Below are 14,631 nucleotides of genomic sequence, written 5' to 3' on the forward strand. Positions count from 1 at the left end.
CAGCAGATTGGGTTGGATCCTCACTGTGTACAAAATGGAGTTTACAACAGACTATATTGGTTTATGTCCACTGAAGATCTTGACCCATCACCAAAACATGGAACTAAGCAATATTCAGTGACATCCCCCAGTTGTTCTGAAACCTCAGATCTCCAGAAGTACACCTAGCTATATCCTCGGCTAAGTTTTTGGGATGGGCACCCACAACACAGTCTTCTTACAGCTGGCAGGCCAACTCTGACATTTCTTTCACATTTTTCTTTAGCTGAAGGTTTTGGATGTCTACAGAGACCATTCCATAAACAGGGTTGTACTGCAGACAGACCCTTCCATCCAGAAAAATCATAAAAAGGGCTTTATAGACTGCATATGACATATAAGGATCACTTGACAGCCACTGAAGTATAGCAGGGTTGCCAAACTCTGGGTGGAATGTAGCAGTCGTTCAGCACTAGCAACATTACACAAAGGTTTTTAGCAGTGGAAGTGAAAATTAAATTCTCCTACTGAATTTGGAGAGGGAATATTTAAGTAGGCATGCCATAATTACCCCAATTGTAATTTAAAGCAGGCGCTAGGATTAACACTCTTGCTTTTTTCAGAATGTGCTATATTTAAAGTGGGACCTTTGATGATTACTAAGTGGGCATGATCTTAGGTTTTACTTCTTAGCCAGTGTATGGCCTCTTCAAACAGCACCGTGCTCCCTAGCAACCTGCTGTAGCACTGGTTCATTACTGGTTCAGATGGGAGAGTGCCAGCTACTGAATCACTAACACTGCTAATGTGCAACACCCTGGATTGCCCCTGGAGGTCTCCCACACAAGTAATAATCAGACCGTATTTCATGAGGTCTGATGAGCGAACAGTGCAAGGGCCACATCTGGGTATGGAAAATGTATGGTGGGCCATGAATGCTCATGAAATTGAGGTTTGGAGTGTGGGTGGGGGTGTGGGCTCTGGGGTGGGGCCAGAAATTAGGAGTTCAGGGTGTGGGAAGGGGCTTCGGACTGGGGCAGGGGGTTGGGGTGCAGGGGGGGGGGCGTGAGGGCTCCAGCTGGGGTTGTGAGCTCTGTGGTGGGCCTGGGAATGAGGGGTTGGGGGCGCAGGAGGGTGCTCTGGGCTGGGACCAAGGGGCTCAGAGGGCAGGAGGGGGATCAGGGCTAGGGCAGAGGGTTGGGGTGCAGGAGGGGGTCAGGGGTGCAGGCTCCTGGTGGCGCTTACCTCAAGCAGCTCCCCGAAGCAGCGGCATGTCCCTCCTTGGCTCCTACGCATAGAGGCAGCCAGGGAGCTCCGCACGCTGCCCCATCCGCAGGTGCTGTCCCTGCAGTTCGTACTGGCCGCAGTTCCTGGCCAAGGGGAGCTGCAGCGATGGTGCTTGGGTCAGGGGCAGCGTGTGGAGCCCCTGGCTGCCCCTACACGTAGGAGCCGGAGGAGGGACATGCCGCTGCTTCTGTGAGCTGCGCAGAGCCACGGTATGGAGCGGGGCAAGTCCTGGACCCTGCTCCCGAGCGGGAGCTTGAGGGCTGGATTAAAACATCTGAAGGGCCGGATGTGGCCCCCAGGCTGGAGTTTGCCCACCCCGATATAGGAGATGGACATGATATAGGAGAGCCTTTTGAAATAAGGCAGATTGCCTGGCAGACCTGGTCACAATGACAGAAGTTTGTTGCACATACAATATAAAACCTCCTTTGCAGTCTGGGGGTTGTGGCTGTGACCACTAGGCAATGCTTCCCAACCAGACCCTGAGTGGGGACCATTACAGGGCCTAACAGACACTGCTACCAAAGTTCTCCAATCAGCCGTACAGGGACGCAAGCACTCCTACAGTGGAACACCTAGGGACACTACTCGAAGAAGTATGAGGTTTTCTACTTTTGTTTAAAACCAACACTTCCACATAGAAATACATAACTTAAAAGTAATTAGAATTTTATAAATTGCATCCACTATGGTCTTTCTCCATGAACTAGAATAGTTTGTGATATAATTTCTAATATAACATCCATTCAGAAGTTCAGATTCATTGTTTGGAAGATGCAAATACTATTAGTAATGTTGACATCAAGACAGAGTAAGCAACAGAGGAGTTTATCTGTTTTGCTGATATGTCAGCTTGTAAACCCTTGACACTGTTTTTTTGTTCTCCATCAAGAGAAGATACTATCCTGTAAATGGTACCTAAATACCTAAAAACACACGTTTATTTGGATGATAAAAACTCCATGATATGAGAAGGATTTTCATAGCTAAAGGAAAAATGATACTAATCAAGAGTAGAAAGAAGCTATTGGATCCTGGCTTATGCTGAAAATTTCTCTCTGTCTCTCTCTCTCTCTCTATATATAAACAAACTTCTACATGATTGTATCCTCCTGAATATGATTAAAACCAGAAAAGCCTTGAGATGTCAGCTGGTGCTATGTTCTTCTTCAGCTTCCTTTTTTGTTGTTGCTGTTAAAAAAAAGTCTTGGAGTACATCATTAACTTATTAATTTCATAATACAAAGGAAATTTGGTTAAAATAGTGATGCTGCAACTTTAAATTACAGAACTAGCATGGTATTTAATGAGAGATTTAGCACAGCGGGATTTCTGTTAAATTAAGTTGTGCCTTCACATCACAGTGGGAAAACAGGTGTATATTGGTTTAGAATTATGGAAATGTTGACTAATTCCAAGGCTTGTAATCAAACAGCAAGGCACCCTGCAATATTTTCTTCCAAGAATCTGCATTAATCATTTATGTCTGGTCCCATTTTCTTCATGTCCACTAAAAGGCTGAAACTCAAAGGAATACATACAACATCAGTGTTTTCATCTCTCTGCTGAGGATGAGGTTTATCAGCTAAAACTATAAGAAAAAGAGCAGAGTACAGTGCATCGCCAAGATAAGTTGAAATGGATAGTGGAACGTGCAGCAAATGAAATGTAAAACAAAGCCCAAGCTTTAAGAAGCTTTTCTGGTTTTCATATGGGGCCCAATACAAAACCCACTGAAGTTGATCCGAGTCTTTCCACTGTGGCCTTTGGATCAGGCCCTCATTTAGAGGATGAGACACAGAAGGCACAAAACCAATTCAATTAATCCAAGAACCTAGAGATCCTTTTGGTTGCAGATGTCTTTTACTACTGAACCATACTCAGACAAAATCTAGTTTTACAATGAAGCAGGATGAGGCAAGATGTCAAGCACATACTGGTCCCAATTCTCCCCTGGTGCAAATCCAGTTTGGTGCCCAACGGCAATGGGAGATGGTTCCTGTTTGTGCAGAAAGAGATTAGGTGCATGTTCAGCCATGAAATCTGTATGCTGGTTCCTTCACGTTCTGTAGAAACTGCTAATGTAGCCTGATCCAAAGACACTGACGTTAATGAGATTCTTTTCATAATCTTCAGTGGGGGCTAGATCCGGCCTGCAGTGAAACTGGGCTGGATCTCCAATTAAAGGGAAGTAGAATCCAATGTTCTCAGTATGCAAATTGCAGCTCCAGACAGAGTGAATCTTGCTGACTTACAATGAAGTTGTTTTGTGAAAACACTGCTTCACTGTAACAAGGTGCTACAACCTCTATAAAATATTAGCATGCAGTGGGTAACAGAATATAGTAGAATAATATGTGCATTCAACACTGGTGATGGATCTATGCTTGGATTATTCTATTTTCATTTAATAATTGAGTGCAACTTGAAAGTAAAATCCAGTGTTGCCCCAACACTTAGAATCATGTGATTATGTGATAATCTCACCTTTCGTTTTTTTTTTAAAAAGGTAAGTTTCTTACACTAAAAACTGCAGAGAAAAACTTGGAAGTGTGACCCCTAAAGGTTGAAAAAGTAGAAGGCAAAATTAAAAAAAGAACCCAAAATCTATTGTTTTAAAAATGTTTGTGATTTTTGAGCCAGTCTGATGTTTTTTGAATGCTTGGCAACGCCGGTAAAAAACAGTCCAGACAACAGCCCCACAATGACTGGTTACAAAGAAGCGGGAGACGCAAATTGCAGCATTTAGCTACTGGCCCAAGTAAGGAGCCGTGCAGAGCTGAACCACACATGAGGAGCTCCGCTTAGGGCACATTCTGGGCTTCCGCAAAAGCAGGGAGTGCAACTTTGACAGCCCTTCTGTGGGCTGCACAGAGAGAAAGAGGACTTGACGGGGTAGTCCTTGGAGTCCTGGAGATGATATAACAAGCAACAAAGCTTTTCATTTATTTTCCTGCATCTGGGCTAGAACTTAGAGGACTTTCGAGTGCCCTCTCCCTCAGCGGCTTCCACTTAAAACTAAGGAGGATATCCATTCTGCTATTGCAGGACTTTTGTGTCACAGCGATTTCACACTTAGATCATCAGATTAGCTTAAATATTTAGCTGTGACACCCCGAGTAAGTTTTCCAGACCCAGAGAAGAGCTCTGTGTAAGCTTGAAAGCTTGTCTCTCTCACCACAGAAGTTTGTCCAATTAAAGATATTATCTCACCCATGTTGTTCTCTATTGTTCATTTTCCCTGGTAAATTCCATGACTCTCCCACCTGTACAAGGTGGACCAGCCAGATCCTTATTTTTCAAACACATGGAGTTGAATTCACATGCAGCACATGGGAGCTAAAGAAGATTGTTTTTGTCATGTATCTGCTAGATCGAGTGGTGTGGGACCTGTACTTATCAACAAGAGCTATATTTTTACTGTGCCTTTTGTCTTCACTTCTGTACGGAACCTTACACAGCAAACAAGTACTTGAGTTTTTTATTCCACATATGACCAATACCCAGCTGTATCCAACAGAATGATGTAAAATATTAAATTGACTGATTGTTTAACTCCAAAGATTTGTGGTTATCAAGTTACTACCTTGAAATGTGATGATTATGACTGTAATTTAGAATTTAAAGATTACATATTACACACATAAGCAACTGATCACTAGTATAACTGTATCTATAATAACTGTCAGCGTAATGGGTTAGTGGTTACAGATTGCTGAAAACCAAAACAAAATGGGAGAACATTTTGAATACAATTACATTATAATATTTTCTAATGTACATCAGTACACAACCATCAAAGTAACTGCTACGTATTGTTTAGAAACCATTATGCCTATGCTGGCTACATTTTGTCCTTTTCCGCTTTTCCCCCTCAAAAACCAAACCAAACCAAAACCAGACACTTAGGAAAAAAAGAAATCTTGGTGTGTGAAGTTTTGTTTTCCTATTTGCCTTTTTTTTCCCCCAAAAAATCCGAGTCCACCTTACACTTCAGCAGCTGCTGCTACCCAGCAGGGATCACTATTATTTCCAGCCAGGGACATTCTGTATAAGAGCACTTTTCTTCCAAGCTAATGCCATCGCTACTAGACTGGCCAATTGGCATGGCTACTGAATGTGAACTATCAGGTCAGCAACCCTCCTTCGCAAAGACCAAAGTCATTTCTGGCACTAAGAGCCTATAACTAGCATCTTCAGAAAAGCGGCTATTTTGTAGCGATAAAGTGATTAGGTTCAAAAAGAAAATGTACTCACCCCAGGTAAGGTTTTAATATTGTGCAGTGCATTCTGTGCCTCAAGTGCAGCTTTTCTTGTATAAAATGTTACGAAACAACAACCTAAAGAGAGAAATGAAAAGAAATTACCGACAATGGTTTGTGAGACTACAATAGGGGGAAAAAAATGATTGAATGATGCATTATGAAGGCTGAAAATGTGAAGTATAATGAGACTGCATGAATGCCATGAATCAAAGGAAACTTGTATTGTTTAAAATAAAATAATAAAAAAAGCCACCCCCACATGTTGTATCTATAGCACGCCTAAACCCTTAGCAGGCTGTAACCACTTTGAAATTAAGTTAACCAAAATTCAATCGACCCCATAGCATAAACAAAGTTATATTTTGTATAGGTTCTCCATTAAGGTATGATTATAAGCAGCTTGCAAGCTAAAAGCAGTAGAAATTTACCAAAGCAGCCCAGCTAGAAAAGTGGGCTTAACAAGCAGGACCTTACTGAAAGAGACATATACAGGAGCTAAGCTTTTCTGATAAACTACAATCATGCTTCCTAAGGAGGGTTGGGGGTGGGGCACTGTGAAACCTGTGATTAGAAGTGCCTCAGGTTAGAGAAGGAATTCAATGTGCCTTTTTGGGGACATTGGAGCCTGCTGCTATCTGTGGAGGCTGTTTGACAGTCCTTTAGCTGTATCTTTCCCCGGTCTTAGGTAGAGAAATGGATTTGTGGGCAAACGTGGCTTAAAACCACCTTAGTTCCCTACGCTTTCCCAAGGCTGCGAGTTCTGTGCTGTGCCTCCAAAAAGCAAAGCACAAAATCTCATCCCTGGATTCAATTCCCAGCTCTGCCACAAAACTTCATGTGTAGCCATGAGCTGGCCAGGTAAGTGTTGTGCTTCAGTTCCTCAGCTCTATTTGGATCAGTTTATTTATATATCTTATAGGGATGCATGGCGGGAGTGGGGCTTACACAATTCTTTGAGATACTAGGATGAAAGGTGCTACTAAAAGTGCAAACCATGATTTGTAGATCAAAATGCTATATATTTTACTAGAGTTTCAGAAGACCATCAGCTATACACAGGCAGCTGCAGAGGGTTCAGAATCCTTTGTGGGGGGCGGGGAGGGGGGATGAATGAGGACTAGGATGTTGACTGCATCATACCCCTTGCTGCTTACCAAGATGGTGTGACACCCAGTATTCCAGTTTCCATTCAGTCATTCAGCATAGACACAAGTGGTAAGCAGGATGTGAACAGAGACAGAACAGAATACAACTAGCACAGAATCTTAATTAGTCTAGAAGGAAGGTTGGAATCTTCAGAATACTCCCTCCTGCCACCTCTCCCTTGGTTCAAGCTGCAGATTGTGCCGTGAGTGCTCTCTGGGGCTTTGCAATTGGGCCAGCTACAAATGTTACCTTTATAACAAGCAAAGGTAATCGTGTTCCCAGCCAGAATACATGGGGGACCTTATTCCCTAACACAGAAATGCACTCACAGGCAATATAATATACTCACACAGGCAGGTAATGCAGACTTATCACAGTCAGGAGAAACACCATTCACAAATGAATGCCAGTAGATCCCCTTAAAATTTCACGGTTTACAAAAGAGTTCATTTGGTAATGATTTCAGTCATTTGTGGGTCATTCAGCAGGATCATTCAATCAGTCAGCAGTTGATTGTTAGCCATTTCTGCTTTTTATAGGAGTTCAGAGTTTTAAAATCTTCCACTGAGGGCAAGCCTTGTGATTTCAGATTATTTTACTCCAGAATTAAACCTGTATTTGTGCCATTAGTCAATAATACAACAGAAATGCAGCAATGATTTTTTTCCGCATTTTACCAGCCAATTTTACATCACACTGTCAATCAGAGCCTCTTGGGTTAGTTTTATTTGTTTAATACCTGGGCTCTCAACCCGGGGGTTGTGAATAGATGCCAGGGAGGTCATGATTTCTATGCTCCTTCCCATGTTGCTAGATGAGAGTGGGGCCCACCCTAAATCCCAGGTGGAAGGGAAGGGAGTCCTGGGTTTATTCAAGTGGGAGAGAGTGCTAGGAGCCTACAGCTGACCCAGCATTCTGGTCACTAGGGCTACATCTACACTGAAAAAACACCCCAACCTCCCCCCCCCCAAGTCTATGGCCACAAATCTCAGAGCCCCGGTCAACTAACTTGGGCTTGTGTTACAGGGTGGGTCATGGGGGAAATTTAGGCCATGTCTACACTAGCAAGCTTATAGTGGCACAGCTGTACCAATGCAGCTGCGCTGCTGTAAGAGAACTCGGGTAGCCACTCTAAGCTGACGGGAGTGAGCTCTCCCGTTGACATAATGGATCCACCCCCAATGAGCAGTGGTAGTTATGTCAGCGGGAGAGCCTCCCCCACTGACATAGTGCTATCCACGCTGGTGCTTCTGTTGGTGTTACTTACATCGCTCAGAAGGGTGTTTTTTCGCACCCCTGAGCGGACGTAAATTATACCGACAAAAGTGCTAGTGTAGACACAGCCTTACTTCCAATTGTATTTTGCTGCATAAGGTTGTACTGGGTGGAGGGGACCCAATCAACAACACACTGGGGCTTATCAACTCGAAAGTGTCCAGTCGGTTTGTGGTGGGCCAAAGGGCAGAGAAGGGAGCCTATTGCACCAGGTATGGAAAAGTTTGAGACCCTCTAGACCAGTGTTTCTCAAACTGGGGCCACCGCTTGTGTAGGGAAAGCCCCTGGCGGGCCGGGCCGGTTTGTTTGCCTGCCCTGTCTGCAGGTCCGGCCAATCGCGGCTCCCACTGGCTGCGGTTCGCCGCTTCAGGCCAGTGCGGGCTGCTGGAAGTGGCGTGGACCAAGGGACGTACTGGCCACTGCTTCCAGCAGCTGGAGCAGCGAACCGTGGCCAGTGGAAGCCGTGATCGGCCGGACCTGCAGATGGGGCAGGTAAACAAACTGGCCTGGCCTGCCAGGGGCTTTTCCTACACAAGCGGCGGCCTTGATTTAAGAAACACTGGTCTAGAGTAGCATACTTGGCATTGGCCCAAAGAGCTTGCATCTGAAAGATGGAGACAGCAAGACAGGACATATTGGGAAATTATCACGGGCTTGCTACTTGTGGGCTTCATGAAAGAAAAGTGTTTTTAAGGGTATCTGTAAGAGGAGGGGGATAGTGACTTTGTGAACAAAAACTGGAAGAATATAGCAGCATAAGAGGCAGCACAGAAATGCGTTAGGTAGGAGGTCAGACTATATGGTCACAACGGTTCTTTCTGGCCTTAAAACTTGTGGATCTAAAAAGGCCCAAAGATGAAATGCTTCAATTACTTACATCTATTTAAATTCATTTTTTTTAATTAAAAAGATCATCTTTAATGGACAACTGAGAAGAGTTGGTGGTAGTTTGGGCAGAACTACCTCTGCTGACAATGATTGGGTCTGAATAGATCTGCTAAGGAGGGTGGGGCTGAAGAGAAAAACAGACTGGCAAAAGTCCACACACTCCCAGAGGAAACTTTACACTTCAGCTCAGGGACTTTTCAAGAGGAGTTCACTGATAGGTGGCCCCAACTTGAACTGCTGTAATTTCACAGAGCAGACCTGGATTTGAACATGATTTCAGTGTAAAATTCCTGCATCTCGATGGTACATGAAGGATTGTACCTCAGTACCTGGCTCTGAAGTCAGCTCAGAGCCACGTGTGTTACCTGATCTAGGGAGGGATTAGACCTATCTAAAAGCAAGAGGACACTTTGTAAACCCCTCAAACTGAAACCCTCTGCATCCCAAGTAACTGGAAGCCTGAATAGAAATCCCTCAGGTCAGGGCAACTGTCAAGGTAAGTCCATTCTGGGGCTTGGCAACCTGGATAGTATCTGATGTGGAAGGTACCATGACTGTCTACTACAGACCAACATTTAACTAGTTTAACTCTGAGGTAAATCCAGGTGGGACTGCATCTTTTTGATTGTAGAGAAACTGTACAATTGCTAACACATGAAAAATAAAAAGAATACTTTCACTACTTTGGTGCAACCGCTGTCTGAGCTCTGTTGGTAACAGCTTTTACAGTAACACGCACTATTGTTTACATACCAAGAAGAGACATGGAATGGAGCACAAAAGTCAACCTTCCCAGGTCTGTAATGTCCTAATAACATCAGCCACATTGCCCTGGCTGTGGGGCCAGATGTCTGAATGAACAAAACTGCCATCACACCAGAAAGAGTACGATGGCAAACACTGAAATGTCTGAGAAATGGAGGACAAAAACAGAGAGGAAGCATTTCTATTTCTCCAAACTTCTGATAGCAAAATGCTCAGATAGGTGCTCCAAAGTATGCAACACCAACACCTCAGCCTCACCAAAACAGGGTCTCTTATCTCAGATGCTTTTTCTTTTTCTTTAAAAGCAAATTTAGTGCTAGAAAAAGACCTCAAGGACCTCAATTTCTAGGAGTGATAAGGTGGTTCATTCTCCATGACATACTCAATCTCTGGCCTTCGCTGAGGCTGACAAAGACACCAACTAGTGCTAATGGTAGAGGCTCTGTTTATTAGTAGGGATCTGTTCAGTGAGATGGGAGGGAAACAAATCTAGGTAAACAAGACACCAGCAGAGTATATGGATTTATGTTGTAATGGCTGCATCTTCTGTATTTTTAAATGATAGTTTAAAAGTTTCAGAATATGCAAAATATTGAAAAAAAAAGATAGATCCCTAAAATCATAGGGCAAAGATTGGAAAGATTGTGCTGTTTTTCTGTTTGTTTGTTGTTTTTTTTTAAACAGCGAAACAAATGCAACTTTCTTCATGCACATTGTTACAGCAGCCCATTCAGAGCCCCAGTCTGGGATTTTCAAAAGCATCTAAGTAGCTTACTCGGCTAACTTTCAATGGGACTTGTGCGCCTATGTCTGTTAGATACCTTTGAGAATCCCACCTGCACTCCAATATATGAAGAAAAAGGTGCAGATCTGCTCAAAGATGCCACCAAAGAAGTGGGGGCTTCACTGGATTGCAAGTATCTCAGTAGATGTCCATGGAACATAGTTTGAGGTGATTTTTCAATCACTTCATTATTTTATCAATTTCTCCCAAATCAAACAAAGGCAAATTGCTCAGTGAGGACTATTTACAGGCCTAGTTTCAAACAGCTGAGTAGCATGGCCTCCTTCACAAAGGAAGTGTCCAGAGTTGTGACTGACATCTTTCATGGCTTCCTTTAATGTCACTGTAATCTATGCAAGAGGCTTAATCACTATAGCGTGACAGCTGATCTCACAACATCTCTTTGCTACAGCAGCTGAAACTCTCTAGGAAAAGAGTGCTGCTGGCCCTTTACCATGCTCGGACAATCAGTGCTGCTTGGAAGCTGAAAATGACGCCCTTACGGTGTGGAAGTATTGGTGGGAATGAGACTCTAACACACTCAGGCTAACACTACAAACACCACAGTGGCCCAGCTGTAACTATGCTGCTGTAGCGTAGACGCTTCCTCTGTGAGTGGAAGGGGTTTTTCCATTGATGTAGTTTATTGCTGCCTCTCAAAGAGGTGAGTTAGGTCGATGGAAGAAATATTTTGTCAACCTAGTTGCATTTATGCTGGGGGGTGGGGGAGGTTAAGTCAACCTAACAATGGAGCTCAGGGCGCAACATTTTTCATAGCCTTCAGTGACATAGCTAGGTCAATCTAATTTTTAAGTGTAGACCATACCTAAGTAAATTCAGGAGTCCATCACTGCACTTGCCTCCTTCTCCACTTGATCATAGATGCTGGACCAGTACTCAACAAGCTACTCTCTTGCTCAATCAGAGTTACCAAAACCATGCACCGGTTGGCTCCCTGTATTGTGACCAGGGGTGCAGCATTGCAAACAATAACTCATGAGGTGGAAGTTCCCAACCCAACATCTAGAGCGCAGTTTACAACACCTACCCTCCCTTGATACTGAGGTCATCCTCTGGTTACAGAACCTGGACATCGACCCCTGAGTTTTTGGCTGGAATTGCAAAATCTGTTTTCTTATAAGGGCTCTGTTGTAATGATTTGGCTCAGAGAAAACTAGTGCAGATTTTCCAGGCCCAAACAACTTTTTGGGTTAAAAAGGAAAAAAAAAATAGAAAAACAACAACATATTTCTTGGACTGATTTTTGAGCTTTTATAGTTTTGAACTGTCCAAAATTGTCAATTTGGAGCTGCATTGTGTTGTGAATATTATCACCTGCTGCCAGCATCTGAACCCTAGCCATAGGATATAGGAATACAAGAGCTTATCAGTGTGTCTTCAAAGCCTGCAACAACTTAAAAGTATGAAATCTGCTTTACCTTCTAGACTAATAAAATAAACACTTCAAAACAGCTATAATGATTATCTGATGATTGAACTCTGTATTCTTTTAGCAAGTAACGGAATCCTAGCAGACGAATTCAATTCAAGATACATTCACATTCAGGACATCAACAAAGTCATCATGTTGTGAATTGAAAATTCCTTTAAAGGCTGTGTTTGAATTCTAAGGGGCTACAGATCTAGGGACGGAAGGCCCTGGAAGGCTAAATGAGTGAAGTCCTGCTATGTTTCTCTCTTTCTGTGAATGAAGCTCACTTTTGTAAGTGAATTAGCAAGCAGAACAGGTGCTGGCTTCAAGCAAGCTTGGAATCTCAATAGGGACACTGACTTCTTGTCAATCCGGCACAGTTCAAGCTAGATTAAGTCAAAGGAGGGTTTTCTCCAGGAGTTCTGATCTTGATTTCTGATCTCACCTCCCACCACACATTTTAAATATTACATTATAATTTAAAGGGGCTGCATTTATAGGGGTCTCTTGAATTGCAGCTGCTCCTCTGAAGAGTGTAATACGTGCGTCGTGAACCTCAAACAACTCCCTGACTGCATGACTTTCAACCAAACACACCATGACCCGCACTTTCATTTTCCAAAAGGCAATTAAGATATCAAAAAATCTTTCCATTAAAGCCATAGAGAAGACTTATTGCTACAGTAATTTAGGTATGTGCTTTGAGAACAGCCACTTTCAACTGCATTAGATGGGAGCTGGGACGGGGGGATTTATAAGGAGGCCTGGGCTGCATTTATATTGTAATATGGATTATTATGCAGTGAACTAAATTCTAGAGATGATGCCATTCCAATATTCTGAGAGATGCATGTGTAACGCCAACAGACCCCCAGTCATCGCGGGGTGGGATTGAACCTACGGCTTCTGGAGCTTAGTGCATGAGCCTCTACTGCATGAGCTAAAAGCCAATTGCCTGTTAGCTAAGGCTGTGTAGAGCAGACACATTTTATCTTTCTCTTTAAGTGGCCTCGTCGCCACTAGATGGGACAGAACACCGCACCTAGTAGGCGTGTGGGTTACACGTGCAAGCCTTGGAGAGTTGCTTTGGTTACTTAATACTGTACCTCTAACCATGCCATACTAAACATAGAGGCATATAAGCGAGGGCTGAAAGGGAAAGATCGGCGATAGAAGCAAAGATCTGCACAGGAAAATAAAACACATTTGGAAGGTGAAATCAAGCTGCGTCTCTGCCCTCACTTAGAAAAGGAAAAAAGGAATGGTCATGGATGCATTATCCCTTATTACCATGCTATTGCTCTATAATACATCGAGTAACTTGTGTGTAAGATGGGGCCTTTCATTTCGGGGGCAATCAAACAGATAGAATTGCCATATCCTGCAGAAATCAACCCTTTAACGATACCATATTCCAATTAACTCAGTTTTACAGAGTTCGATATAATTGGCACCCTGATGGAAACCGTATTACCAATCCGGCCACCAGCCAAGAAGTAGAAAAGCCACTCACTCTCAATTGTAATGGCAGCAGATTTTACAGTGCTGCCATTTATAATGTTAACATGCTATCTGGAGATGGGGAGTGCTACTATTCCAGCCAGGATGCACCACATTCAACACTTGTGCTTTCTCTGCTCCCTTTCTTCTTCTGGTTATAACGTCCAGGATAGTGATACCAGCTATATTATGCCCTGAACACCCCTTAGCACATTACAGTACCAATGCACCCGGCGTGTAACAGCCTTGTAAATGGCCAGTGAAAAACAATCCCATGAAGCTCAATTTTTTCTCTCCATTATGACTGCATTTCTGTTAATTGGCCACAAGTCCTAGTTTCCTGTCATCCTTCAGCTGCATTGGGGAGTTCTTTTGGAGGAGTCATTCCTGTACCCTTGTGAATACAAATGCTCTCTATAAATGTCCTCTGCCTGGAAAATTGAGGTCTTTTTTGACCTAGATTAAATCTGCTGCATTTTCAAGCCTTTTGGGAAAGCAACTAAGAACTAATGTGCACTGGTTCGTGGGCCACAACACTTCCCCATCCATTATTATGTAAATTCTGACTAAAGTGCGACACAGATAGAAAAGATATCAAGGACAAAATTGCTAGAATCGGCGTTTTTCTTGCTTTCTGAAATAAGCCTCTTACATTAAACAATTTTAAATGTCTAATGGCTCCAAAGGTAACTGAGGAATTTTAATGTAAATTTTTCATATAGGACAATCATTGCTTTTAGCCGATTCTTGAACTTTCTTGTTGTATGCATAAAGAATAGAAAGTTTATGGCCAGTATGCTTGTACAGCAAGGCACCAGGGTTGCTGTGGGAAAAAGGGGGAAAGTTTGATTAGATTCAATTTCTGCAACTTGAAAATACCATTTGACATTCACAGTGGATGGGTAATAGGTAAACAAAAGGTTCAGAATTAGATTTTGGATATTGCCAGGCAGGGTGATAAATGCAGCTGTATGGGGACAGTTATCAACTAAAAGAAAAAAACAGATTGATAACAGCAGTTTCATGTAATTAATAACTATTCCGAGACTGAAGGCAGCCTGCACTCCACCATGGGATGTGATCTTAGCAGCACTGTTTGTGGACAGGAGGCTTCCAAGGGGAAAAATTAAAACCCCCCAAAGTGCTGCAGCAGTGTTGATAATTCAGTAGGCAGCTCTCTACCCTCAAGTCAGTGCTGAAACACTGCCCCTGCCCACGGTTAGGAGACAGAATGCTGCTGGAAGCATTCCATGCATAGGCAATGCGGCTCACCCAAGCTACTACCCTCTCCAATTCCTCCTAGAGACGCA

At 43.2% G+C, this 14,631-nt stretch overlaps 1 protein-coding gene across 29 annotated transcripts in view; it reads right to left on the reverse strand.

The window, feature by feature from the left end:
• CELF2 (CUGBP Elav-like family member 2) overlaps nucleotides 1-14,631 on the reverse strand; it is a 440,299-nt gene that overhangs the window by 102,212 nt on the left and 323,456 nt on the right. For all 29 annotated transcript variants that reach the window (XM_039519503.1, XM_039519472.1, XM_039519478.1 and 26 more), the window contains one exon: nucleotides 5,524-5,606. In XM_039519503.1, coding sequence (XP_039375437.1) covers nucleotides 5,524-5,606 — 83 coding nt within the window. The remainder of the gene's footprint in view (nucleotides 1-5,523; nucleotides 5,607-14,631) is intronic.

The sequence above is a fragment of the Mauremys reevesii genome, linkage group 1 (assembly GCF_016161935.1).
Source record: "Mauremys reevesii isolate NIE-2019 linkage group 1, ASM1616193v1, whole genome shotgun sequence".
In the NCBI taxonomy this organism is placed as follows: domain Eukaryota; kingdom Metazoa; phylum Chordata; order Testudines; family Geoemydidae; genus Mauremys; species Mauremys reevesii.